Consider the following 26537-nt stretch of genomic DNA (forward strand, 5'->3'; position numbering starts at 1 on the left):
ATTATTCATTCTGAAACTTGACATAAAAATATTCTTCACTGATCTGTCTGAGATAAACAAGATATGGAAATGAGGTCCAAAGGGAATCTCCCTCCAAAGCTAGTGAACTCTTATGCCCCATGGCTACTGCCCAACTCCTCCAGAGCTGTTCGCACAGGCCACATTTGCTGATGGCAAGCCCAGGACTCCTACCCGATGTGAAGATCTCACATGGCTGTACAGGTGGGGGCAGAGTGACACACATCAGAGATGTAACATAAAACAGCATACTGGCAAGCAGACACAATTAAATAGCACTTTTAATTATCTCACAACAGACTGTAGTAGAAATCATTTTTTTTTTTTGAAAGTCACTCCCCATTCCTCAACTCGGTTATGTGGCTGAGGAGCCAGTGATGGGCCACAGGAATTCAGGTAGTCACCGTTCCAAGGAGCTGTAAGTGTTTCCAAGTCAGAGTTGCTTATGAGCAGCCAGAGCCCTATGAAAAGTTGATATGCACGCAGGCACTCAACACATACATGTGCAAGGAACACAAAAAGAGAGAGGGGTCCATAGAGGGCTAGTCACACACATGCGTTCTCATGCCATGACATTCCAGTCTGTGGCTGTCTCATCTGGGGACAGAACAGTGGCCTGAGCCTGGAAGCAGCATGTGCTGGTCAGAGGAAGTGGAGGGGGACCATCTGCATGCAGCCTGGCTGCTGTGATACAGCAGCCCCTGACACAGCCAACCCTTCTCACTGTGGCTGCAGGGGAGTGGGATGGGCTCCAGTGCAAGGGGCCAGGCATTACACCTGCCAGCAGCAATGGGGCAGGGATGCCATTTCCTCTTGGCCCCACTAGAGGGCACACTCTGTCCCAGAAATGAGAAGAAAGAACGAGCTGTGACCAGAACCTTGGAGCCACAAGGCTGGCAGCCTTTGGTTCTGTGTCTAGTTCTGTGCTGGGTGTGGGGGGAGCACAACAGATCCCCCGCCATGAGGTGCTGGGCAGCACTGCTACAAAGCAGTCAGAGAGGAGGCCAGAGGCTGGCTATGCCCTTGCGGGGGCGGGGGCAGGGGAATGGTGCAAAAAAGGAGGCCCTGAGGTGAGGATATTTGGGGGGCCTACTGGACAGGTCAGAGAGAAAACCTCTTCCTTCACAGCTTCGCTCAGGGATTCTGGAGAGTGTGGATTCAAGTACCAGCAGTTCTGGGTGGGGGTCGAGGGGAGTGCATGGCAGATGCTGGGAGAACAGCTGCCCAAAGACCTGGGAGGTAGGGAATCAGCCTGGAGGGGCTCTGGGTCCTGGCACTGCCAACCCCACCCTGAGGAAACAGACCAGCGAGCTACAAGATCTCCTCCCGTGAGCTCTGGGCCTTCAGTGGGGTCTGCCCGTTGGGCACAGAACCATTCTGGCCATGCAGGAGTTTGCCTTTCTCCCGGTCTGGCCACGTGAAGATGGCATCATCGCTGTCCAGCTCCGACTCGGAGTGCATCAGGCTGCTGCTCAGCGTGGGGCCTTTCTGTCTGATACCTGAAATGAAGAGGAACCTGGTGTCCAGGGACAAACCTCCCCAGCTCTGAGCTGTAGCCATACCTTCAGCCCAGCCTGCAGAGCTGGGTGACAGATAGCCCAATCCCCTCTCTGGTCTCAGGCCTGGATGGCTATAAGAGACCACTAGGAGAAATCACAGAATGCACAACCTGGAGATCAGACTTGTGCTCTATTGCTGGGACTTCACCTGTTGTGGCCATGAGCCTTGGTTAGGGCTGGCCACCAGTGGCATTCTGTTTCCTTTTTGATCTGGACTCTTTTATCAGGTCCCTTCATTCCACCTTTATCAGGGTGGAATAAGATGGGAGGCAAACAAGCATAGGGAATTCAGAGTTGTGGAGTGAGCTTTGAGTGTCTCCTGGCCCTGCATGGACACTGTCCCTTACAGCATGAGGATACAATTTCATTCCATGTAGCCATGGGCTTCATGGGCTCTCAGTGTATTTTGCCCTCCCAGGGTGGGCACTGAGGGGAGGGAGGATGCAGATGTGTGGTTGGCTAGGAGAGCTTGACTGAAGTGGAAAATGGTTTTAGGAAGATCCCACTCAGCAGCAGGATGGCTGCCCTCTGACTGGTGCAGAACACTCCAGAGAAAGCAAAGCAAGTTGAGAGCAACTGCAAAGTGGAAGATCCTACCCTGGCATCGTTCTGGCTTGTTTCTTAAAATGGTGATCAGTCAGATGGTTGGATGAGCTGTGCCTGCCCAGGCAACACCATGACCTCATTATCCAGCATTCATTCTCCAAAGTATCAGAAGAAGCCCTGCCTGGCCAGCCTGCCTTAGGCCATAAGTACTCCAGGCTCTGTCACTTGGGAACCATATGCGCCTGCTAACCTCAGCAATGTGTGATTTTCTCCATGCAGTGGGCCCTGGGCTCAAGCAAGCGGCTTACTCAGCCTCGTCCACATTAGGCAAAGAGCCATGGGACATGACTGCATGGTCACTTTATTCTGAGCAGCAAGGCAGCAAAAAAGCATGACCACAGAAGAGACCGGGAAGCCTAGGCGTCTCTAGTGTGGTGGGGATAGTGGGCAATACAATGTCCAGGCCAAAAGAAAGGCCTTGCTTTGGCCTCTAGAGGTCAGACTCAGCCCTACCTGTGTCTTTTGGGGGCTTTCCCCTTGCAGCACCCACTTGAGCCTCTTTTCTTTCCCAAAGCCCCACTGGGCCATAACTGCAGAGGACAGGAACACACTGGGGAGATCCATCCCTGGCTCTACAGCTTCAGATTCAAACAGAGCCCTCCCACCACTAGCTCCTGCTCAGCTTGAAGAGCCAAATGAAATTTACCCATGAAAAATGACAAGATGGACACACGTTCAGTGTGGCTCAACAACACATTCCTCATTCCTAAGTCTATACCTAACAAATCCATATGTATCTACCATAGACATGAACAAGAATATTCACAGTGCTCATAAGACGAAAAAAATTTCAGTTGTCTATCAATGGTACAAATGCAAATAAATTTATTCACACAAAGGAAATTCAACAGCAATGTGAATGAATGAACTATTGCTAATACAGAACAACAGAGAAACGTCATCTGTTCTGTTCAGTGAAAGGAGCTGAACACAACTCCATGTCTGCTACTCAAGATATCAGAAATAAATGAGGGGAACACACCAGAAAGTACAAAGGAGGGTGAAAGGCTATTTCCATGGGTGTGTTCACTAGTGAAAACCTATCATATTATAGTTAGAATTTTGTACTATTAGGTTGAACCACAAAACTGCCATCTTCGTAGGTCCAAAAATCAAATATTAGCAGTTTCATGTGATTTAACCTAAGTTAAATACTTTTAATAGAAAGTTTGAAAAACTAGAAGCGCAAACAAAACCAGGTACAAAGCTAGAGCTGCTGAATACAGACCCTGTCTCCTGAGGTAGACATCCCCACGAGCCCTAGAGCCCTTGGTACCCAGAACCCCAGAAGTCACTCTAGTGGGGCCACCCTATTTGCACATTGCGTGCTGCCCTGGCTCTCCAGACCCCTGCCACACACCTCACCTCTCTGCACTACATTCCCCCAAACTCATCTTCTTCAAGCTGAACTTCTTTAGTCCCACACCTAATTCAGCATAGTCCTGAGTCCCCCTCCCAGCCTGCAGTTGTAGGGAAGTTCTAGCTGGTCACACTAGATGCCAGCAGACCTCACCATTCCTTCGGTCACATGCTACCCACAAGAGCAGAGCTCTGTCCCTCACCTAGTGTCACCCTATGGCTGTGGTGAGCTGCACGCCACCAGCTTCCAGGGGCTCTCACCCTGCGTAGTCTGTTGTGCTCACCTCCCGGTCTGCACTGTTAGCACACTTCATCCACTCCCATTTCAGAAGAGGCACCTCAGTGCCAGAGCACCCTCTGCCCACACCTTCCTGCAAGACCCTCACCACCACCAGGCCCAGCATCTTCATCCCTGTTTCTGGCTGCAACTGAGGCAGCCTGGGCCCTCTTTACCCCCAGATGTCATTGCTCAGCTTTGAAAGGGACTGTTAAGGCCTCATCTGCCTTCCACCCTAGCCCAGCCCTCCCACCATGGCCACACTCACCACTTTGCTCTAGTTCTTTAGGTGTCTGGGAATGACCAAGTTACCATTCTGAGACCCCGGTGGCAGCAAACATGGATGCTCACTACAGTACACACCCACAGACCCCATACCTAACCTATTTTAGGCTCCTGGGCTTTTCCCTGTTCAGGGCTATGACCACTTACAGTGCTGATTCTCACCAGGAGAGAAACTGCTCACTCTGGTTGGGACTTCCATGTGGGACCATCCTGTTGAGTGCAATCTAATTCCTCTCCCCTTACTCAGTCACTGCTCCAGATGCCCTATCCTGCTAACAACACTCATTCCCTGCCTCTGGGGTTAGAAGTGAGCCTTGACTTTGTCTGTCCCTTGAGTTGCTTGTACTACTAACACCAAGCAAAGTCACCATCACCTCCTCCACGAGTCACTGCAAAACTCTCCTTACTGACCTCCCTAATTATCCTCTCCCTTTCAGCTTGGTTATATGTTGTCACCAGGCTAATTTTCCTGAACTTTCAAGATGTCACGTCTCATGAAATCAGGCAAAAGCTTAGTTCTTCACCCCTTAGAAAAGCAAGAAGCTAAATGTGACAGCTCATGCCTGTAATCCTAGCAGAAGGAAGCTGAGGCAGAAGGATTCCAAGTTTGAGCCCAGCTTGGGCAACTTACCCTGACTTGTCTCAAAATAAAAAGGGATGGGGATGTGGCTCAGTGGTGGGGTAGGGGGCAATCCCCAATAGTGCCCCCCCACCAAAACAGAAGCTCCTCACTTTCATTAGAAGGAACCACAGAAAGGCCCTGCTCACTCATCCAGCTGAGTCCACTCACTCTAGCTCACCTGTTCAGCCTGTCACCTGCATCTACTCCCTTGAATGTCCTCTGCCCCCTAAGTGACAGGGCCTTTGGCTGCCTTTACCCTTTTTCCCACAGTCCAGTCTTGCGCACTGGCCTCACTCATAGCTACTCAGCTTCAGGTGCAGCTTCAGTGTTTTTCTTAACACTTTTCACAATCACATTTATTTATCTGTGACTGTGACTCTGGGAGGTAGGAGTGGTGGTGGGAAAGACATTTTTTGGACAGACACATAAACCAGCAGAACTTGTTCAGAATAGACAGAGATCAGCAAGAAGAAAGATCCCAGAAAAGTGAACTGATGTAAGCTCACAAAGACTGTGTTGACCAAAAATTGAAGCTTTTTGGGTTAAAAATAATAAATCACACTAAGATTTTAAATTGGGAGCAGAGGGACATGACCGGAATTAACATGCAAAGTCAGGTTTGGCCTCCATGTGGAGGTGGTTTTGCTCTTGGTCTTCCCTCTGCCCACCTTGGGACTCATTTTAGGACCAAAGAACTCATAACGGAGCCTCACAGATGTAGGGCCCAGATGCCTGCCTGAAAACACACTCTGCGGAGGCATCTTCTCCCTTCAGGCTGAGATTCTCTGAGTGCAGAGCCTATATCCCACAGCCTTCCCTTAACATGAAACTTTAATCTAATTTAACACTTTTTGTGAAAATAGTTTTACTTGCAGAGGACTGAGGTCCTGTCCTGTAATATGCATAAAGAAGAGGACCTCACCAAATGACTGAGCCCAATGAGGAAGGGAGGCTCATCCCCAGATCTGCTGCTACCACGGTACCTGTGCAGTAGGAAACCCTTCCAGTGGGAAGGACCTGACATGTGATCCAGGGCTCCTGCAGCCACCAGGGAAGCTGCCCAGGATGCCCTACAATGGCAGGTGAAGGAGGGAGAAGAAGACAAGTGGGCAGATCCTGGCCCTAATCTCAACTCTGCCTGGAGAGGACAAGCTGGTTAGGGCTAAAGGACCAAGGCTGTGACCCTGACCACGCAGAGTAGCTTGAGAACCTAAGCACAAAGAAGGCCTGGCTCCCAGCAGAGCAGGAAAGGAAGGCACCATGGAGGGAACCTGCCATCCCCTGGCCTGCATGTGGCTCCTGCACCTCAGGGCCCCTGCAACCCTCAATCGCCATTAATTCTCACCAGGCAAGGGTACAAAATATTTCTGCAGCACAGATAACTGTTAGCTGCCAGCCAGCTCCTGGCCTACCTGTGCGAGAGGTTGGCTTCAGCTCCTGGCTTTCCTGATCGGTGGCGTCCAGGATCTTGTACCTGCTTTTCCTCTTGGGTTTTCCTTTTTGCCTAAAAAACATAATTCCCACTCTTGCTCAGGAGGGGTGGCTCAGGACAAGCGCCGTTGCATGCAGGGTGCTTCTTATGAGGAAGGGAACCCTAGGGGAGAGGTGTCTCCTCACTTTTTGGCCAGGGAAGGAGGCAACTGTGATTTGTTTATCAACAATGTTCCTCATCATCCTTGAAACACAAGGGAGCTATGAGCACCTTAACATGGTCTCATCTTGCCACAGCAGCAAGAAGGATGGTGAAAACAGAGAGAAAATGCAATCTCTGCTGAGGATGTGAGAAAGTCATTAATGATGGCTGCCTCTGGCTGGTAGACATTTTAAAAATCTTTTAGTTTTCTAAGTTTTATATGAGGTAATATTGCAGATTAAATCCCAGCTCTGTTGCTTACTGTGTCCTTAGATGGGTGATTTTCCTGAGCCTGTTTCCTTATCTAGAAGATGGCAAAAGGTATAAAAGACATAATCTACAAAATGCTATCAGTAAACATAGAAATCATACTTACTAATAATGAGAAACATGCAAGTAACTATGCAGTATTATAGATAAGAAGAACCCTACAGCAGTTCGCACATATCACAAAGGTGACTCTACAACTGTGTGAAAGCCTGTTGTGCAATTCCCAACCACAAAGGAAAGAATAAAAACTCTGGGGTCCAGGTGGGAGACTGAGATGGGAACCATCGCAGGACACGCATCTGAATGCAATCTGGTCCACACTCTCCCACCCTGTGGTGCCAAATCTCTTAGCAACAGACTCTTGGATGGGTGTGCCGCTGCCCTTAGAGGGCTTGAGGGAGAAATCTTGTGTGGGCCTTGGGTGCAACAAACCACTCTAAATATGACTGAGAATCCAGTCCTGTCCCTCCATGTGGAAGGTGCCACATACCTCTTTGAGGAGAAGCCATGCCAAGGAGCCCAAGTGAATTTCAACAGAGAATCCATCTTACCTCTTACAACAACAGATTACAGTCCAGGACAAGATTCCCAAGGCAACAACAATGACAAAGGTAGCAATGATAACATACAACACGCTCCACTCTGCAAAGCAAATCAAAATAGTGAGACTTGAGAGAGGAAGGAAGACAGGTAAGGGCAGCCCATCTCAGGCAGGAGGTGGTATCATACTGTGCACAAGAAGGCACCTGGGGCTCCTAGGGAAGGCAAGAGTTGACGCTCCCAACTTCTGAAATGTGCTGTTTCCCAGGCCCTGCTCCAGCAGTGCTCTCAGGCACTGCAGCCATGCCCGGAGCACAGGCTCACAGAGGACTGCGGCTCCATTAGGCCAACCATGCAGGGGAAGCTAAGGAACAGGAAGCCTTGCAGCGGGGCAGACGGGGCTGCAGGGTACAGCGAGTGGTCTGAAGTAAGCCTGGTTCTTACGTGACTGCCTCAGAGCTTTCTCTAACCTGTGGAGGAGGAGGAGAAATCCTCTGCAAACAGAAAATACACAGAGTTCTCTTTGCCTGCTCATCTGCCTCGGAAGCATCAACAGCCACCCCCTCAGCACAGCTCTACATTCTAGCCAAAGCAGCTGGCACCAAGCCACACACACTCACCACAGTTGCTGTCGCCATCCCTCAGCTGCACCTTGATGAAATTCTCCATCCAAAAAGGATCACAGATACAACGTTTGGTAAACGAGTCACAGTGGCCGTGGTCAGAACAGTTCAGCTGACATGCTGCAGGTGGCAGGGAAAGGGAGAAAGAGAGGTTCAGGAAGACAAAAGTGGCAGGTCCAAGAGTTTTCCACACGCAGCTGAGGCCGTGGTCACCGCGCTGCCCCGAGAGGGCGATAGCAGCAAGGCCACCAGGGAGACAGCTGCTGTCCCCCTTGTTTTCTGTGTCAGTGACTGTCAGTCTTTTATGTCTTATATACCTCTTCTCAGAAGAACTCTAATATAAGATTACACAGGAAACAGTCATATAGATTTTTGTGTGTGTGGTAAAAGGATCAAACCCAGGGTCTTTGTAGTGAGCTACATCTCCAATCCTTAATTTTGAGGCTGGGTCTTTCTAGGTCACTAATTTGCCCAGGCTGGATTCAAACTTGCAGTCTTCAGCCTCGCAGAGTCCTGGAATTACAGGTATGTACCACCATGCCAGCTCTTTGTGTGATTTTTAAGTATTTAAAAAACAAATTTTTTTTAAAAATGTGTTCATTTTTATTAAAATATTAAGTAAACAGATCTATTATTGGGTCTAATAACTACTGTTATTAGAAGTACTGGTAAATAAGGGGCTGGGGATTTAGCTCAGCGGCATAAGCGCCTGCCTCAAAAGCAGGCAGTCGTGAGTTCGATCCCTGGTACCGGTAAAAACGAAAAAGCCAAAAAAAAAAAAAAAAAGAAGTACTGGTAAATAAAAAAATGATATTTTGTCAAGTAACATGATAGAAAATTATGTGTGATTTCTACTGCTTCAAGTTCACAGGTTCTCTTGTACTACCTTCCTTCATAATTGAAGGACGTCATGACTTGCAGTCTGAGGTTAGTGAAAATAAAGATACAATTTTACCCATTCAAGTTCAGCCAATTTGAATGCGTCTCAGGTACCCACAGGCCCCCAAGAAAGAACCCCTGTGCTGGACGGAGGCTCTTCATGATCATGGTAGTGAAGGAGAAGGAGAATCTGAGGTCCCAAAAGGAGGTCAGGCCAAGGACAGCCGGCATGGGAGGTGAGCTAAGAACCAGGGTAGGCTCTGGCTTCCGACTTCCCAAATTACTCACTGACGGTATTGATCTCCAGGGCTCCAAATATCAGAAAGTCTGCCTTTTGCTTCCGCAGTTCATTCTTGAGCATTGCTGCCACCTCATAGCCCTTGAAGATCTGGTGGGGAGGCTCATTTTGAACATAAAATACCATCTTGGTGCTGCAAAGACATGCGACAACATGAATGAGCAAAAGTGAGCCCCAACAGTAGCAGCTTCCACTGTTTACTAAGCCCCTTCCATCTGTGCTGTGCATTCCCTCGCAGCAGGCCAGTGAGAAAGGTGTTATCAGCGTTGTCTTACAGAAGATGACACTGGGCTCAGATGGGTTGAGTGCTTGCCCAAGGTCACACAGTTAATTACGGCAGAGCCAGATCCCCACCCTGCTACATCTGACTCCAAAGCCTAAACTGTAACAGAATGCCCTCAGATGCCCAACTAAGGGAGGATCAGAAGATGGAGACTTGGTTATGGCTCCATCCTGTGCTCAGCCTTTTCATAACCAAGATGGGGATGCTGCTCAGTTACTTATAAAACAAATAACAGTGCTTTGTAAAATATAAATTGTTGCAAAGCATTGAGATTATCTAGAGGCCAAAATGTAGTCAAAATGACTATTACAGTGACAGCAAAAAAGAGGATCCAATACAGTAGTGTGACTGGTTTTAAAATCATATTATTCCATGTCAAGAATCTCCTTGCTTTTTGTTTGTCATTTTCTCCAAGACAGACCTTGCCTGAACTTACATTCTGGGTGGCATAAAACCCACTCTCCAGGCCTTGCCCTTTATTTCTGATTGTCTGGGCTTCATGTTCATCTTATAAATTGAACTTTCCCAGTCAGTGGCTCATATGTGGTTTATAGATATGCTCAAGATACTGACCCTCTCTCAGTATACAGGGTGGCTGGGGATACTTAGCCTTGGTCTAACAGCTTTCAGTACACGTTACCTTGTCTTTTTATCCCTAACTGCAATGTAAACACTACCATTTTCTTTCTTTTTTTTTTTTAAATTGGTACTGGGAATCGAACTCATGACCATACGCTTGCAAAGCAGGGGCTTATGCCGCTAAGCTAAATCCCCAGCCAACTATTTTCTATATATAGCATGATGTAAAGATTTAGGAAGCACTGCCCTCAACTAAATACTTGCTTTATAGTAAGTTAACGGTTTGGCCTTACATGTTCCAGAATCAAAAAATAAATCTTTACTATAAAAGATGTGTGTCCCATTTCCCATTCTTTTCTCTCAGTTACCGAACCCATGGTTATAGTTTCAATTTCTATCTCTATACCAATAATGCTCAAACCTTAATCTCTTCTCCCCATAGAACCAACACTGACCTATCTGCACCTGAAAATATTTCCATGAATAATGACCTCAGATCTTTCCCAGCTGCCTCAAGTACAACATATCTCAATAAATTTATGATGTAAATAAATAAAAGTGAAATCAAGGAGAGATGGCAGGAAACAAAAAGGCAAATTTTTTGAAGGGAAAAAAACATGAGGATAAGTGGGGAGGGCAGGGAATGAGGAGTAAAGGGACCAAAATTAGGCAAGATATATATGTATGCCAATCCCCCAAAATGAATGACATTTATGATTTGCAAATATGCACTTACAAAAACATCTGTGGTGATAATCACTTGTGGTGATAAGCCCTATGTGTTAGAGACTTATATAAACATTATCTTACTAATCCTCAGTATTCCTATAAAACATAATAGAATATTCACCAGGTGAACACCAGGTTGTGATAAGCAGTTTATGCGCTTTACAGAGCTCACATGGAGGGGGGCGGGGGCTTGGGGGCCAGGCCTGTGCTTTCCCCCGCTAGCACATGTCCTCAACTAAGGCAAACCAGGCCAAGCCAGAAACCCAGAGAAGTCCAGGTACCTTTCACTCCCGCATGCCCACAGGCAGTGTGGCACATCTGAGCAAACTCCAAACCACACTCTCACCAGTGCTTGCACCAACCTCTTCCCACTGCTTCTGCCCAGCCGGTTCCCATCAGCCCGGAGCACTGCCAGCAACCATCTTCCCTGCTGTTACTCCCAGATCACAGAGCCTACCCCAAAATCGATCAATGAACCAATAATCAGTCAGTCAAAGGGAAGAGTCTTAACCACATTGTCTCTGCCCAACTGCATATCATCCCTGTGGAGCTCTTAAATTTTAGACGCCCAGGCCCCAGACCAACTGCATCATCATCCTGGGGATGAAGGCTGGAGTGGGTGTGTGCACAGCTGCAGTGAGAGTGAAGCCACGGTGCTCCTGCTTGTTCCCCTCTATCCTGGACTCAGACTCCAGGGTCACTCCAGAGCAGAGTCCTCCCGGGAGCTCCCTCCCACCTTCAGCACTTCACCACTTTCTACCTGCTCCACCTCACTCCATCCCGAGGCAAGGGCCTTGCCCCCACACTTGCCGCCAATGACACAGGGCTTTGGCACCTCCGCCAGGGCACAGCCCCCTCTTCCTAGCTCCAGAGCCCCTCAGCCCTCAGTCCAGCCTCCACTAATTCCCACCTCCACCACCTCCTTTTCCTCAACACTGTTCCCTCATTTGGTAAAAAAGGCTAGAGTTATTTCCTGTTTTTAAAAGGTGCATTTCCATCCGATCCCCCACAGTACTACAGTACCAGCTTCTGCAGAGCTCTGATGTGTACCATCTCAGCATCCTGTCCTCTGCTCTGTCACTGACACTCAGCAGAGCACACCCCTCACGTCTGCTCTGCGTCTCCCTGTGGCCGGCCCCGCAGCATCGGAAGCCTCTGGCAGCACAACTAAGGGACTGCGCCTCAGCTGCCAGCAGCCTCTCCAGATGGCCTTCCCCCGCCTCGCTGACTGCTCTCCCTGCTTTCTTTTGCTATGTATTTTTTCTTTCTCGTATCTTCTTTACATACTAGTGTCCTCCAGAGTTCTGTCCTTAATTCTCTTGTCAGTGCCACTTGTCTCTCTTCATGGCTTTGACTCTTGCTTAACTGATGACTCCTGATCTCTGCCTCTTCCTTCCATCCCAAGTTCCTGTCTGTACCTGCCACCATCCATGGACCATCCCCCCTAAATAGTCAGAATGAGTTCTTTCTTCCCCCCAGCTTCAGTTAGCCACTTGATTCTCTCAGCCCCATTCAGAGCCCCAAACCAAATGCCTCCTGCAGGATGCCTCAATCCCATTCCCTCCCACAAGGACACCAAAATCTGTTGGTTTGCCTCTAAATTTTTTTTTATGTTCCCTACTTCTGCCACTGCCTTAACTCAGGGTTTGCCACCACTGTACTACTAGGCCAGAAGCTCCCTGATCAGTCTCCTAGACTTCTATCTCTCCTTATTTTAATTGAACCCCCACATCATTGGTCTCCCTGAACAAAATCGGAATCTAACTATGGACTGTCCTTGCTTTAAAAACAAAGAATCAAAATTTTAGACACTAAAACTAACTTGAGTCCTCTGTCCAAACTACCACAGCTAGACCCCTTACCTTGCATGCAGTTACTCGCTGTTTCTGAAGGTGGCCTTGCTTTTGACCACAGTTTGGGGCCTACTCAGCTCTAGGTCAACTGTTCTCTTCCAGAAGAATCCCTGCACTTGCCATCACAGAGCCATTGCTCACGCTGCTCCTCTCTTGAATTTCCTCCTAGTTCAATGTGGGTCAAGCAAGTTTCACTCATGGAAAATCTCTGGGCTGCCTCCTACCCAGCTCTGGAAGGATAGACTGCCCTTGCCTCAACTGCCAAGTGACAAATCTGCCTATCTTATTGACAAGGGTGCCATGTAAAAGCAATGGACCTCCTCTAACCTGGTACTTGCATACCTGGTTGAGTGTCAAATACAAAGGAGTGACCTGCACTATAAAAGCAAGTTCAGGAATGAGATGGACACCAAGACTGGTCAGAAAGCCCACCCTTCTCCATCTACCCACTAGATTTCAGCTCAGTTGAGAAGCCCAGGGGCCCCTGGTCTGTCCTCCCCCGCCCCCACGTGTTGCCCAGCTACCTCTGCTCCGTGTACGGCTGAATCTTTTGCACAATGATGTCGGAATCCAGCACCCCCAGGAGGACCCCAATCTGGCGGATGAACATCCCCTTCAGCCTCTCAGTGAGCTGACTGACGCTGACATCCAAGATGATCTCCACCAGGTTGTTTTTCATGGGATCTGGAAAGCACGTGCATCAGTAACGGCTTTAGAAGCGGGTGTGTTAACACAGACCTGCCACGGTGCATTTGCTTTGGCACAGGAGGGAAAGGAGGCAGCACTGAGACCTCCTTGAAGTGGGGACAACGGTGGATTCTTGATAAGGCAAGACTGGTTTAGAGAGCTTTGGACTGACCTGAGAAGCGCCACATGTGTCCTGGGGACAAGACTGAGGGGCTTGGAGAAGGGACAGGGAAAAGCATGCACTGCAGCCTTCATCGAAAAAGCCTCTGCCGGGGGACGCTGCTGAGCTCTCCAGGGAAAGTGGGGGAGCCGGGTCTCCTGAATCCCACCTGATTCTCACTGACCTGCTGTGCTCTATCTAGGACAGTGGGAGGGGAAATGCTTTCTCACCATTTTACCAGTAACGCGAATGCAGTCATCCCTGGGAGTTTCAATACAGTCAACACAATGAGCATCAAGGTGGCCAAGAAACGAAGGTTTCCTTAGAGCAACTTCACAGCTACACTGTCTTTTCACAGCTCTCATGGGAGACCATCATGCTTTACTTCTGAATATATCCTAAAGATTGTTCCCCATGTGAAAGTCGAATCTCTGACCCACACAGCTGGATGCACCCCTGATGCATGATTTACATCACTCACGGTCTAGCTGGAATCTGATTTCAGACAGAAAAGAGACTCTGGTGTCTCAGCTCCTGTCCTTCCTAGAAGCAGGACAAGGACTGGAAGACCTTCCATGCTCAGCCAGGTAATAGTCGGTTGACTTAAAGTTAATACCTGTTCCTCAGAAGCTCAGAGATTTATAAAGTTCCTTTCCACCTTCACTCTCAGTTCTTTCTTAGCAACAAATTAGCCTCAAAGTAAAACAAAACGTTATTCAACCTAGAAAGGAAGTTTTATTTCTGAAAATCTGAGAAACATACAAGACACCAGTTACTTTACCTTCCCTGGTTTATCAGATAAAGCCTAGAGCTCAACTTATAAACTGTTCTCTGCATCTGGGCACTGATGAGATATCATGGCTCAAGCTATTCCTGGGCTCAGATTCCCAGTGCACTTGAGCCCTCTCTCCTCAGTCATGTGTGGAGGAAGAAGGGCTCCACGGGGGACACAAGGCCTGGTTCTGACACAACTGCTGTGTGACAATGAGCAAGCCCTGCCCTCTCTGAGTTTCGGTTTTCCATCTGAGATGAGCAGGGGGAGGGCCACCTCCTTGGGTGGTCTGAGGGTGCTGTTGGCCCGCAGTCTCACATGGGGTTGCTAGGTTTCTTTTTAAAGCTAGACTTGCATCCAGTGTGATCTGTGCTACAGGGATGCCCTCGGAATAAAGGTCTTGATGGCCTAGCCTGCGAATCCACACAGTCTTATTAAGTAAACTCACCAGGTTTCACCTCCACTGTGGCCCGGTCTATGTCACTCTCGCCCTTTGCATCAGTCACTTTCAGGTGAAATGTGTAGGTTCCCTCGACCAAGTTGGAAAGGAAGAGGATGGGGTGGTGGTCAGAGTGATTTAACACCTCCTGTAGGGTTGAGAAAACAGGGCCACATGGCAAAACAAAACACCACACCATTCCTGGAGCCGGCTGCGGCTTCCGCGGTAACTAGGTGCGGTCCAGGGTGCACCTTTTCAACACTTCTAGTAGCCCACAGCTACTAGGATGAGAGGTCAGAAACCTATTCTGTGCCCTCCTTTCCCCTCCCCTCACCCAGCCTGCAAATTAGACCCTGTGCATCTCTCCAGCTCCCAGAACACTCACCCCTGCTGCCGGGCTCCCTTCGTCTCGAGTCCAAACGTAGTTGATTATTCCCTTGTCATCTGAGGACTTGGAACCATCCAGTTCTGCTGTGTTTGTGGGCAAGATAATCACCACATTTCCAGTTATCTTGGCTACAGGTGGTTTGTTCATTTCTAACCAGAGAAAAATTAATGAGACAATGTGACATTTTGGAAAGGCAGGAACACTGCCTCATGCGCGCAGCAAACACTGAGATTATTGTAAAGGGAAAGCTGCTCTAGAGCCAGGCCAGTCCAGCAACCAAATGGGCAGCTTTAAAGCCACCAGAAGTATAACCCTGAGGCCACAGTCCACCCTCAGACATGTTTTCCTGACGCTGGACAGCAGAGAGGAGAAGCAGGCTTTCCCCCCATGTCTCAGCAGCACCTCCCCAGAGGAAGCCAGTTCTTTGCTTTGGATGACTGGAAATAAAGGCCTTAAGAGATTTACAGCCTAGGGCCAGGGATTTGCGTTTGCCTGTTAAATGTGAGGTTATGAGTTCAATCCCCAGTACCAAAAAAAAAAAAAGAGAGACTTAGAGCCTAGAGGTTTGGTTTCCCCCAGCTATCATCACGAGTTCTTCTTTAAAATGTTACTCTCTGAATATTTCTGCCATTCCTCCCTTTATACTTTCAAGAGAAATGGGGGAAATGCCTCTCAGATCCTGGGTTTTATTTTCTGGGTGTAATTCAGTATTGATTCAGCACAGGAGGCCTTAGCAGGACGTCAGCTGCACATCTCCTGATTTTTGCCCTATCAGCTTGGGGCCTCTCCCCAGGCCCTCACTGCTCACTGTGTCTACAGCCCATCAACTCCTGGCCTCAGGTCAGCCTCATAGGCAGGCTCACAGGAGAGCCCAGAAAACTGCAGTGCAGCAAAGTCATTCTGGGGCCTGACAGCAGGTGTCACTGTAGCTAGCGGGCGAGTCACAGAAACCCTAAGTTTTCAGAGCAAAGGCAAAATCAAGATACAAAGGAAAAAATCCTTAATTTTTTCAGTTAAGATGGAGGGAAGGAAGAAGGGAAGAGAGGTAGGAAAAGAGGCCAGGAGGGAGAGAAAAGGGAGAAAGGAAAGAAAAAAGGAAGCAAGCGGGGCTGGAGGGCAGGCACAGGAGGGAGAGAGAGGGAAGTTAAAATTCACCTACAGTCACTTAATTAGAGGTGGTTTTAGAAAAGCAAATAACAGCTGTTCTTTTGTGTGTGGGTGTGTGTGTGTCTTTTTTTCATTTTTATCAGTACTGGGGATCAAACTCACGACCACCTGTTTGCAAGGCAGGCACTTATGCCGCTGAGCTAAATCCCCAGCCCCATAGCCCCGTAACAGCTGTTCTTACCCCAACCTTCCTCCCCACCTCTGGCCTCTCATCAACCTCTGCAGCCAAAGAGAAGGGGCCTATTCCTCAGCTTTCTCACTGACAGGGCTGCAGTACAAGCCCAAGCAGGGAGGTACCTTCTTTGACAATGACATTCACAGAGCTCTGGCTTTGCAGATTCCTCTCATCTTTGACAGTCAAGGTGAACACGTAGGTCCCAACTTGCAGCCCAGTCACAGTGGCAACACTGCTGTTAGCATTCTCTAGTTGCACGCCGTCAGGGCCCCTGGACAAAGAGAGGGTGAGGACGTACCTGTCTCTGCTCTCTTGTCTCTGGGACAACAGGAAAGGACAATTATTGCCTCAGCGAAATTATGAACAATTGGCCCCCAGACCTTGACAGGACATGTTTAAAAATATTTCCTTTGGACAAAGTGCCATTTGGCCCCAAAATATAGGCTTCCTTCTGATCAGAAAATTCCACTCATCAGCTTTCAAACACTTCTAGGCCTTTTCTTTATATGAATTTCTAGAACATGCAAACCCTTATTCCAGTTCGTAAAAGAATAAAGTTCTCTGAGCAGGCTGTGATCCAAAGAGTGATTTCAAGGTGATGTTTCTGAAAAGCATTTCTGGCCCACTAGATGGTTCAGCTCTTGCCAGCAAAGATGCAAAATGTGTTTCTTAATCACATGCCCAAATCCCTCCTGACAAAAAGTCAAGGAAAAGAAATGGGGCAAGGCGGCACAGGGACTCTCAGGACAAAGCCATCATCCCTGCGGCTGTCCCAGCAAAGCTCCCTCCAGCTCCTGCAAGAGTCAGGGGCAGAGCAGCACACTGCATCCTGCCTGCACCCAGCAAGCCGCTCCAGCAGGAAACCGGCTCAGTGCTGACAACCAGGACCAGGGCATCCTGCTTGCCCACACTACTACCAACTAAGGACAGTCTGAGACTCCCCGCAGATCCCACCCAGAGTCTGCTCTATTCTGTCCTGCATTTTAAACTTATCATTTCTGACTTTGGCATCCTCTTCTGAAACATATTCGCATCCAAGAAGCTTTGCTAAGCATTATCTCTTTATCAACACTAAGAAAACGGAGCTCAAACACTTTTAGCAAGACAGTGCTCAGTAAACGGTTATAAGGAAAACCCAGGGGGCTGAGGAAGATCAAGTTCTCCAAAAGATAGAACCAAGAGCAGAGGGAATTTTTGTAGCATTCAACTCAGCAATCATAAACTGTTTTTACAGTAAAATTAACATCCTTTCCCACCTCTGATGTCCTACTTTAAAAAAAAAAAAAAAGTGTGTGTGTGTGTGTGTGTGTGTGTGTGTGTGTTTACGTATCTGAAAAGCCCAAAATCTAGTCTGTCCTATTCAATTTCCATAGGAAACTGAGAAGCTTTTAACTCTTCATTGGCATTTGTGTGCTCCCCGAGGGATCCTATGTATAACGTGAGTTCTATTTGTTATCCTTTAAGCAGGAACTAAAAGCAACTGTGAAAACCAAGAGTGGTTTGATTAGGTAATTTCAGTTAATTAGCGCTATTCTGGCTATGGCTTTTAACCTCTAGCTAACTTAATTGGTAAATCGTATCTTCCAGGAAACAATAATAAGTAATGCTTTCATTTTATAAATGAAATTTCAATTCCTCTCAGTAACTGCTTGCCCCACCCCCCCATGGGCCTTACCCAGTGAATTCTCAGCACCAGTATTTTTCTGCTCCATTGCCTCAGAGCCTACCTCTCCAGTGTAATTAAACTCTGTATTTCAGCAGATGGATAAAATCTGCAAAAGCAGTACTACTTGGGGTCTGATGGTAAGCATTACTTTTTCTTAAAAAAAATTATTGATAATATCATTTTCTTAAATTAAAGCTTGTGATTGTAAACATTTCTTTATCAACCGTCCTCCTGGATAAGCCAGTAAGAACAAGTCAACTCTTAAAAGAAAATAAACTCTTGCTATCCCAGGGCCTAGCAGTGATCGTAAACCTATGGCACACGTGCTACAGCAGGCTGTTTGCATCACTGAAAGCTCTCAAAGGTTCACCATCACCAGCCTAGAGCCTTGCAAAGATTAGGTTTCATGTCAGCAATACTCACTGTGTCTTTTCCCAGAGATAGGAGGCAATTCTTTGATCATCTGAGCTCTTGCTGCCGTCCAGTGTGGTGCTGTCCACAGGCAGGGTCAGCTCCTTATCTGGGCCTGCATCTGCCTGGGGAGGCTTGTTGTTTTCTATAGAGAGACACAGAGGTCAGTGGCAGCCTGTTCAGTGAAAATGGAGAGGACACAAAGGGGCATCTGTTCTGGCAGCCATGGGAACTCGGCCTCTGAACCGCAGAGCTGTGGGATGTGTGGGAGACGTGGATACTAGTCCACACTGAGCTACATCACCAGACCTTTTTAATTATTTAAAGTTCTGAGAAAGGTTCTCCCTAAGACACTAAGTTGCCCAGGCTAGGCTTGAACTTGTGATCTTCCTGCCTCAGCTTTCCCAAGTGCTGAGATTAGAGACATGTGCCACCACATCCAGCTCTATATCCAACAATTCTGAGAGAAACATAACACAGTGACATTACAATGTCATGCTAAATCTTAAATCTAATTCCACAGGGCTTGGGTGAAAAAGATAGAACTTTCCTAAGAAAGTGGATTTTAAACTAGCCCTAAAAAAATATGGTAAATTTTGGGATGGCATAGGTTCCATCTCCTAGGCTGGTAATTGGCCAAGGAAAGGGCACAAGTGGAGGCTTGGAAGTACTACTTTTTTTTGGTACTGGGGATCAAACTCACGACCATATGCCTGCAAAGCAGGTGCTTATGCCACTGAGCTAAATCCCCAGCCCTGGAAGTACTCTGAATCTCTAGCTATGGAGAAAACATAAGTGAAATAAACAAAAGAAGTTGTTCTCAGAGGCTCTGAGGCTTGGAGCCTTCTGTTTGTACTCTGGTACTACCTAGAACCCAAGCCCTCCTATCCCCAAAGTTAAAGGGACAAGCCATTAGAAGAGACTGAACCCCAAGGACAGAACTTACCAGGCTGCACAATAACAGTCACTTGAGCAGTGGCCTGCTGTCCTATCGTGTCAGTCACAGTGAGTTCATAAGTATAGTCTCCTTCTTGCATGGCAGAGAGCTGTAGGGTTGGTGTTCGCACACCCTACATACAGAAAGTTACAGGTGGGAAAGTGGACTTGAAGAATCCCAATGTCCCTCAGAAATTCCTACACTGGTAGAAATTATTTATCAGTTTGCTAAACCTAAGTTAGTGCTGGGCTATTACTTTCCCATTCAGCATAACTAATGACTATTGAATCAGACATCATGAGACATTTTGATAACAGGAACCCATTCAGATCCTGCCACAGCAGAGAAATCTTAACACAGTACATGAACTGAGTCAGGTATATTAAGTCATGCCTCACATCTAGAAACAGAGAATCCTGGGTATCAGAAGGAACATTATAAATAATTTAGGGCAAATTTCCAATGCAGGAACTTCCTTAGAACATTAGGCAAAAACTGGGAGCATGTGGGCTGAATTCAGCCTACAGACACTTTGTTTGACCGGTAGCAACTAAAAATTTGGAAATTTCGCATAGAGTTCCCAATTTCTGTCTGCTTTTGAAAAGCTGGACTAATAGGCAATACTGAGACCAGTCTGCCATGTGTCAATATCCAGCTGGAACCAAAGAGCAGAGGATCCCTCCACTCAGGGCTTTAACTTCCTGGCTCACCATAGTCCCCATCCAGTTTCTTTTATTTATATATGTGACCTGCCTCATGACAGATCTAGTTTTTTGTTAAATATCTCCAGAGAGAAGATAATCTACTCCAACTGCTAACAGGACTCACGAAGATCAGTACCCTTGCAGCTTGTAAATAATTTGACTCTCTATAATCACCAAGAATGACTATATTTCTCATCCAGCTTTTTCTTCTAATAGTGAAGGTTTGAAATAAAGATTGTTGCTTGAGCAAGGCATAGTGGCACACAGGTGCAGTCCCAGTTACTCGGAAGGCTGAGGCAGGAGGATTGCAAGTTCAAGCCCAATGTTGGCAATTTAATGAGACCTTGTCTCAAAGTAAGAAAAAGAGGGGAAAAAAATGGGGATGAGGTGGGAATGTAGTTCAGTATTAGAATGTCCTTGGTCCCCCAGAAGGGATTGTGGCTAACCCATTAATCAAAAGCTCAAGGTCCCTAAAACTTTCTGGATTTGTTTTTTGGATTTTTTAAAAATCTAAATGCACAGATCTGACTTTAGTACTTAAAATGAAAAAGAGCCCCTGAATGGGTGACCCAATCCAGAAGCAAAATAAACAAAAGACAGGAAGTGCTCCCCCTACCTGCATCTCCACCACTTTTCCTTTGCTGTTTGGGCTGAGGGACCACTCGTAGCTGCTGATGCCATGATCATCAGTGCTCTGGTTCCCAAAGAGGGTGATGGAGTTTTGAGGCAGGGTGATCACTTGGTTGGGGCCTGCGTTGGCCACAGGGGGGTAGTCCACAGCTTTGTTCACAGTCAGGTTTGCAGTGGTGGAGTTGGTAGCTCCATCAGAGTCTACTACAGTCAAGCTATCAGGGCAGAGAGAGCAGAGCAATAATCATGCTTCAGAGAAGAGGAATAAAACTAGAGGACTGAAAATCAAGACTAGAGAAACACCAGGGTAACAGGATTATCTATTCTTATTCATTCCTTTTAGAAAAGCAGAGAGTAACACCACAAGACAACACTGACTGAAGGTTCACTATGTGTGAGACACCGTTCCAAGTGCTTTGTAGCTCACTGAACCCACAGAAAAGCTCTGTGAAGTAGTTATCGTCATCTTACTCCTTACAATATGAGGAAACTGAGGCAAAGAGATAGGGTAACTTGCCCAACATCACACAGCTTGACAGTAGTACACTCAGGATCTGAATGCAGGCAACATATCCCCAGCACCAGCTTGCTCGGCTGCCATGTGCACCTGTATGCTGAGACCTTGTAAGTGCCAAGTGATATACTTTTCACAATCATGGTGAATATATCCATCAGTCTCTGTGGAAGGCTGTCTAAGTCATCTGCCCAGCATGACACCGAGAGTCAAGATGCAAGCCCGATCTCAAGAACAGATAATCCCTGGCCCCTGGTTCCCTGGAGTTACAAGGAGCCGTGCTACACAGAACTCTCTGTCTGCAGCAGGTGGCCCCCACGGTGCCGTTTCAGCAGTCTGCATAACACAAGGATGGGTGTCCTGGGCACACAGCCCCTGGGATGGACCGGGAGGGCTGGCTCCGGTAAGGCAAGAGCTTGAGATAGAAATGAATTCTCCTACGCAACAGGCCCACAGTTTGTGCCAGTGAGAAACAGGATTTAAAAGAGAAAAAAATGTTCTTTCATAAGAGCAGGCTTTTACCTAAATGATGCCTTCCAGCTGAACAGCCTAAAGCTTCTCATGCCACCTCAGAATGTGAACATAAGCAAGCAAGGAGGTTTGGGATGATTCCATTTTGCTGACAGGAAAGGCATAGAAAAGACATGCAGTTTGTTTAAATTTCACCACCAGCCTCAGACAGCCCGACATCCGTGGGGTTTTATGTAGCCTGAAAATTCCCCTTTCACCTGTGGTCTGAAGGGGAAATTTATTATTATGGCCTTTAGAGAAAAAGCACAAAACCCTGAGACACCCATACATGTACAAACTACAAGTACTGGAAAAAGAACATCACAGGTGTTCGGCCTCATTCCCAGTTTCCCTATTGTTTCCCAGGTGTGTTGTTAATGTTGTTGTTGTTGTTGTTAACATAACCCACTTGTCTCATGAGTCAATACAGAAGTGAGTCAATAGATGGAAAAATGGTCTCTTTCCATTGCTCTTTCATCCTGAAGATCCCCTCACTTGCCTTCAGGGATCCTGAAGCCAAACAGCAGCTGCCTACAGGGCTAGGGGAAAAAGCTACTGCCACAAAAGGCAGAAAGGAGACCGTATGTGATCTACAGCCAGATTAGACCTCACGACAAATTCAATCCAATCTAATCATGTCACAGATAAAAATTTTTTAAAAGGAGAACTAAGAAAAAAGCATTGATCCAGTACAGTATTGACCCCCCCCCCAAACTGCAGGCTTACACTGTGGGAAGGCGGTGGTAGTGTTGGGTTTTGTTTCTGTCGCTTGCTTGCTTCAGTACAGGTGCTGCCGAAGCGAGCACTACTTGCTGATTTTGAGACGAGGCCTCACTACAGAGTTCAGGCAGCCTTGAACTCACTGGATAGCCTCTGCTGGCAACGATCCTCCTGCCTCCAGAGAGCTGGGATTACAGGCAAATGACACTATGCCCAACTCATTATGTTTAAAAGTTCAGACTCTGAAGTCAGACTGTTATGGAGCAAACTATTTAACCACGTAGTGCCAAAATTTCCTAATCTGTAAAATAATAGTAACCAGAGAAGGATTATATGTGATGCCACAAGCAAAGAGCTCAGAGTAGTACTTAGCATATAGTAAATATCCAATAAATACCAGCTATAATTCTCATGATTTTTAAAAAAAGGATCAACCCAGCCTAGGATAAATTCTGTAAGTGGAAACTTTCCTCTGTTAGATATCTAAGGGAAAAAAATCAACTCAAGTTTTCATTTTAAGCCAGTGAGAAGGCTCCAAAGGCTTATTTGATGGGAAGTTATCTTCATTCACACGAGGCCTCGAGCTAATGAGAGCGCTGCTAGGTCAGAACTTGCATACTGATGTGCATGGTAAGGTTTGTGCTAAGATGCTTGCTTCCTGTGTCCCCAGTGTCTAAAGCTTGCTAAGTCTCAGCCCCAGAGGAAGACAGACACCCAGGAATTAGCATCACCTTGCAGGAGGCATCAGGGAAGCATGGAGCACAGCAGGGAAAGAGGAAAGTCATTGTTTCTCCTCTCTGGAGAGATCTCGTAGGGGTTCATGGAAAATCAAGTACACCTTTAAGGATGGTAGAACTTTAACAGATTGAGAAGGGCATTCAAGGAAACATAAACAAAATCTATGTGCATTAAGTCAGCAAGTGAAGTGGAATGAACCCTGACTCAAAGGTTAGGAAATCTGCTTTAACTTCTGGGGAATCACAGCCAAGTCACTAAAAACAAGCAGCTTCATTTTTCTCAGCTATGGAATGAGGACAGTATTATCCACCTATACTCATGTATAAGAGCTTTTAACAAAAGGAATCATGTAAATATATGGAGAATTACACTAGAATTAGCTTTAAAGGCTTATGAAACTCATTCTAAAATGTCAATATTAGTTTCCCACAGGACTTTCTTTAATCAAGTTCTCCAAAAACTCCCACTAAAGAAAGATCCTACAAAACATATTCAAGTAAACCACTACTCAAAAGTACAGAGTTTTGATGCATGATAAGGGAAAGAAGCACTTCTCAAAGGGAAGAGACAAGATGAGAGAAAGTTTCTTCTGAATTCTGTCTGAGAAAATGCAAAGATGGGCCCTTTCCCCTAATACTGAGATCCGAGAGGATGTTTGGTGATCTCTCAAGTAAGACTTTGAGATGTACTAACTGTGGTAGGCCTTGATCTACTAAACAAGTACTGTGTACTAAAAATCTACCATTGTTGTGATCAGAAGACCCATATGACTTGGGGAACCAGTGGAACAAAGACTGCATTGCTAAGCGACACCCCAATAAACTGGTATTTGTCAGAGTCACATCTTCAAGCAGATAAAACCCATGTGCAGGGCACACTATGGTCAGCTGGAAGCTGAATTCTAATTTACCTGAAAGTGTAGTTCCCAGGGACGAGCTTGCTTAGTTTTAATATGGCTGTATCTTCAGAAATCTTCTCTTCTCTCAGAGGTCCTTTAAGTTCCTCCCAATGGTACTGGACAATTTTATCATCATCAGTACTTTCTGAACCACAAACATCAGTTACAACATGAGAATGCTGGGTCCCAACACTTATCCAATTTATTTCACAAACCAAAGCAACTACCCAGAGAGACAAAGCCAGGAAGACTTCAGGAAATTACAAGACTCTCTCTGTAGAATGTTTCTCCCCTGAAAGTACTAAGACATCTGCCTGTCTATGAATATTTCACTGTGTAGTTTTCCAAGGACTCCACCATATGCAACCTCCGATTAAAATGCTACTGTATAAAAAAAGAAAATCAATTAATTCTTAAACACATGAAAATATACCCAATCTCACAAAAAGAAATACAAATTAAAATTATCCTTGCAACACCATTTTTAAATCTATCAAATCAAAACCAAGCATATAATGAAACTATACACCCAGATAACGTAATGCTTTATAATTATTACAGGGCAGGCTAAGCATTTCATGTTTCAGAAAAATTCTCTAAAATAGAAAAAGGTATAATACATAAAAATGCATGTAATATATTGTCATAAGTGTAACAAGGGGACAAATACTATACATGTGTTTACTGCATACACATAACATATCTCCGGAAGGACATATAAAATAATAACATCATTGGCTGTCTGGAAGAAACAGCTGGAAGTCAGGGACGGCATGATTCTTTTCCCTGTACATCTTTATATGTTATTTAACATCAACCTATTCCACACTGTAAAATAACGCAGTGCTATGTGAACCCTTCCTCCATTTCCTATGACTAGCGTTCCTTCCTGTTCCCTCTTTCATGCTAGCCTGCTGTTCTCCTACTCCTCTTACAAGAACCTTCAACAGAAATGTCTAACCTTGCTAGAGAGTTCTCTGCCAAAGCCGCAACTGCCTTTGATGAAAACTACTGTCAGTGCCAAGACAGTCAGAATAATGGGGCCTTAATGGATCTCAAGAACAAAACAAAACAAAGCAAAACAAATACTGGTAAGAGGACAGAGCTGAAGCCTCTTGCACACACACAGCCAGGACTGAGAACAAAGATTCAGAAACCCTCTCCCACCACTCCTCAGGTGACACTGCTCTGAAGAGTGGACTGTTAGCAGCCCAGGCAGGATGCGGAGTGCCAGCGTACCACTGAGTTTCTCCAGCAGGTGGCTGACAACAACCTTGCTAGGTGGTGAGGACTGAGTGAGAGCTTCTAGGCCAGGCCTCTTAGTTGCTTTTTTTTATTATTATTATTTTTTTTTATCGGTACCAGGGATCGAACTCATGACCACACACTTGCAAGACAGGCGCTTATGCCACTAAGCGAAATCCCCAGCCCTTCTTAGTTGTTAATCTTGTCATGATAGCAAAGAACTTGGTTACTACAACCATGAAAAGAAACTCCAAGAAAATCTGAAAATTAGCCAGTTTCAACTAACACTATTCTAAATATATGCGGAATCCCACCTTCTTATCATTTTAGAGTAGAAATATTGCTTCAAACAAACCACATAGGATTTTTAAAAAGGGCCTGTTGAACTGGTTACTTCCTAAACAGTTGCTTTAAACTGCCTTCCCATAACATAGTCAAAAAGATCGGCCTAGGCAGAATGCAGACATGACCAGCCCTAAATCTTCTACCTGAGTTTCCATGAGAATACACAGTAAATGCTTGTGTAATATCACACGTAGGCAATACTCACGGCTGCCATCAATGACTGTAGAAGTAGTTGGCAGAGAGATCTCCTGGAACTGAGGTGACACAACAGCAACAGGAGGCTGATTCTTACGGGGCTCTACAAGAAAATAACCCAGAAGAATTTGGTGAGAAGCTTTACAGGTTATAGGAGGGGCAGGCTGAATCTAAGTAGACTGCAAATCATTTTCCGTTATATAACTGATATTTGAAGCATCACTAGATGGGAAAGTCACAAGACCTGGCTGCCATTTCTAACATAAGACACCTGGGATATACAGGCCTCTTCCTGTCCTCACTCTCCCTAAGACCGCATCCCGTGTATTCTTTTAATGCTCATGTGAATACCTCATGAATAATTCTACAGCAGCCAGTGATTGCTTCCAAGCCAGCCTGCCTGGGGATGGATAACAAAAAGCCTTGTGCAATAAAAACCTTGGCAAGCAAACTATCCTTTGGTGCAGACTCTGCTGAAAAGATAACGAGTCATTGTTCAACCATCCCTGAGTTGAGTGTGTGTGAGGGGACTGCAGATGAGGGAAGGGAAGGTCACAAACCGCTCTGGTCCACCTGATGACTGTGAGCTACAGCCGTAGTGGTCCTTCTTTTAGAAATGACCACATTATTTGGTCAGCTTGATGCTGATTTTCTTGGTCCAAGGGAACTCAGGACTTCATTCATGCTAAGCAAGTGTTCTGACCCTGAGATGCATCCTCACCCCGGTGGTCATACTTTTAAGATAAGATTATTTTGGCTATACAGCTCAAGGGATGAAAAGAAAATCTATTACTAACAAAGACAGAAAACAGTAACTGTCTGA

The 26537-nt window shown here is 46.3% G+C and overlaps 1 protein-coding gene across 3 annotated transcripts in view; it reads right to left on the reverse strand.

Moving 5' to 3' along the window:
• Nucleotides 1-281: 281 nt before the first annotated feature.
• Nucleotides 282-26537, reverse strand: part of Kiaa0319l (KIAA0319 like) — a 103862-nt gene continuing 77606 nt past the window's right edge. For all 3 annotated transcript variants that reach the window (XM_013153878.3, XM_003471422.5, XM_013153879.2), the window contains 14 exons: nucleotides 25725-25817; nucleotides 23942-24074; nucleotides 20536-20764; nucleotides 19225-19348; nucleotides 18291-18423; nucleotides 16324-16472; nucleotides 14857-15008; nucleotides 14481-14619; nucleotides 12938-13097; nucleotides 8960-9102; nucleotides 7790-7912; nucleotides 7181-7271; nucleotides 6139-6230; nucleotides 282-1517 (listed from right to left, as the gene is read on the reverse strand). In XM_013153878.3, coding sequence (XP_013009332.1) covers nucleotides 1330-1517; nucleotides 6139-6230; nucleotides 7181-7271; nucleotides 7790-7912; nucleotides 8960-9102; nucleotides 12938-13097; nucleotides 14481-14619; nucleotides 14857-15008; nucleotides 16324-16472; nucleotides 18291-18423; nucleotides 19225-19348; nucleotides 20536-20764; nucleotides 23942-24074; nucleotides 25725-25817 — 1949 coding nt within the window. In that variant the 3' untranslated portion in view covers nucleotides 282-1329. The remainder of the gene's footprint in view (nucleotides 1518-6138; nucleotides 6231-7180; nucleotides 7272-7789; nucleotides 7913-8959; nucleotides 9103-12937; nucleotides 13098-14480; nucleotides 14620-14856; nucleotides 15009-16323; nucleotides 16473-18290; nucleotides 18424-19224; nucleotides 19349-20535; nucleotides 20765-23941; nucleotides 24075-25724; nucleotides 25818-26537) is intronic.

This window comes from Cavia porcellus, unplaced genomic scaffold (genome assembly GCF_034190915.1).
Source record: "Cavia porcellus strain 051 isolate PalLab524CR breed Dunkin Hartley unplaced genomic scaffold, mCavPor4.1 scaffold_25, whole genome shotgun sequence".
Lineage (NCBI taxonomy): Eukaryota > Metazoa > Chordata > Mammalia > Rodentia > Caviidae > Cavia > Cavia porcellus.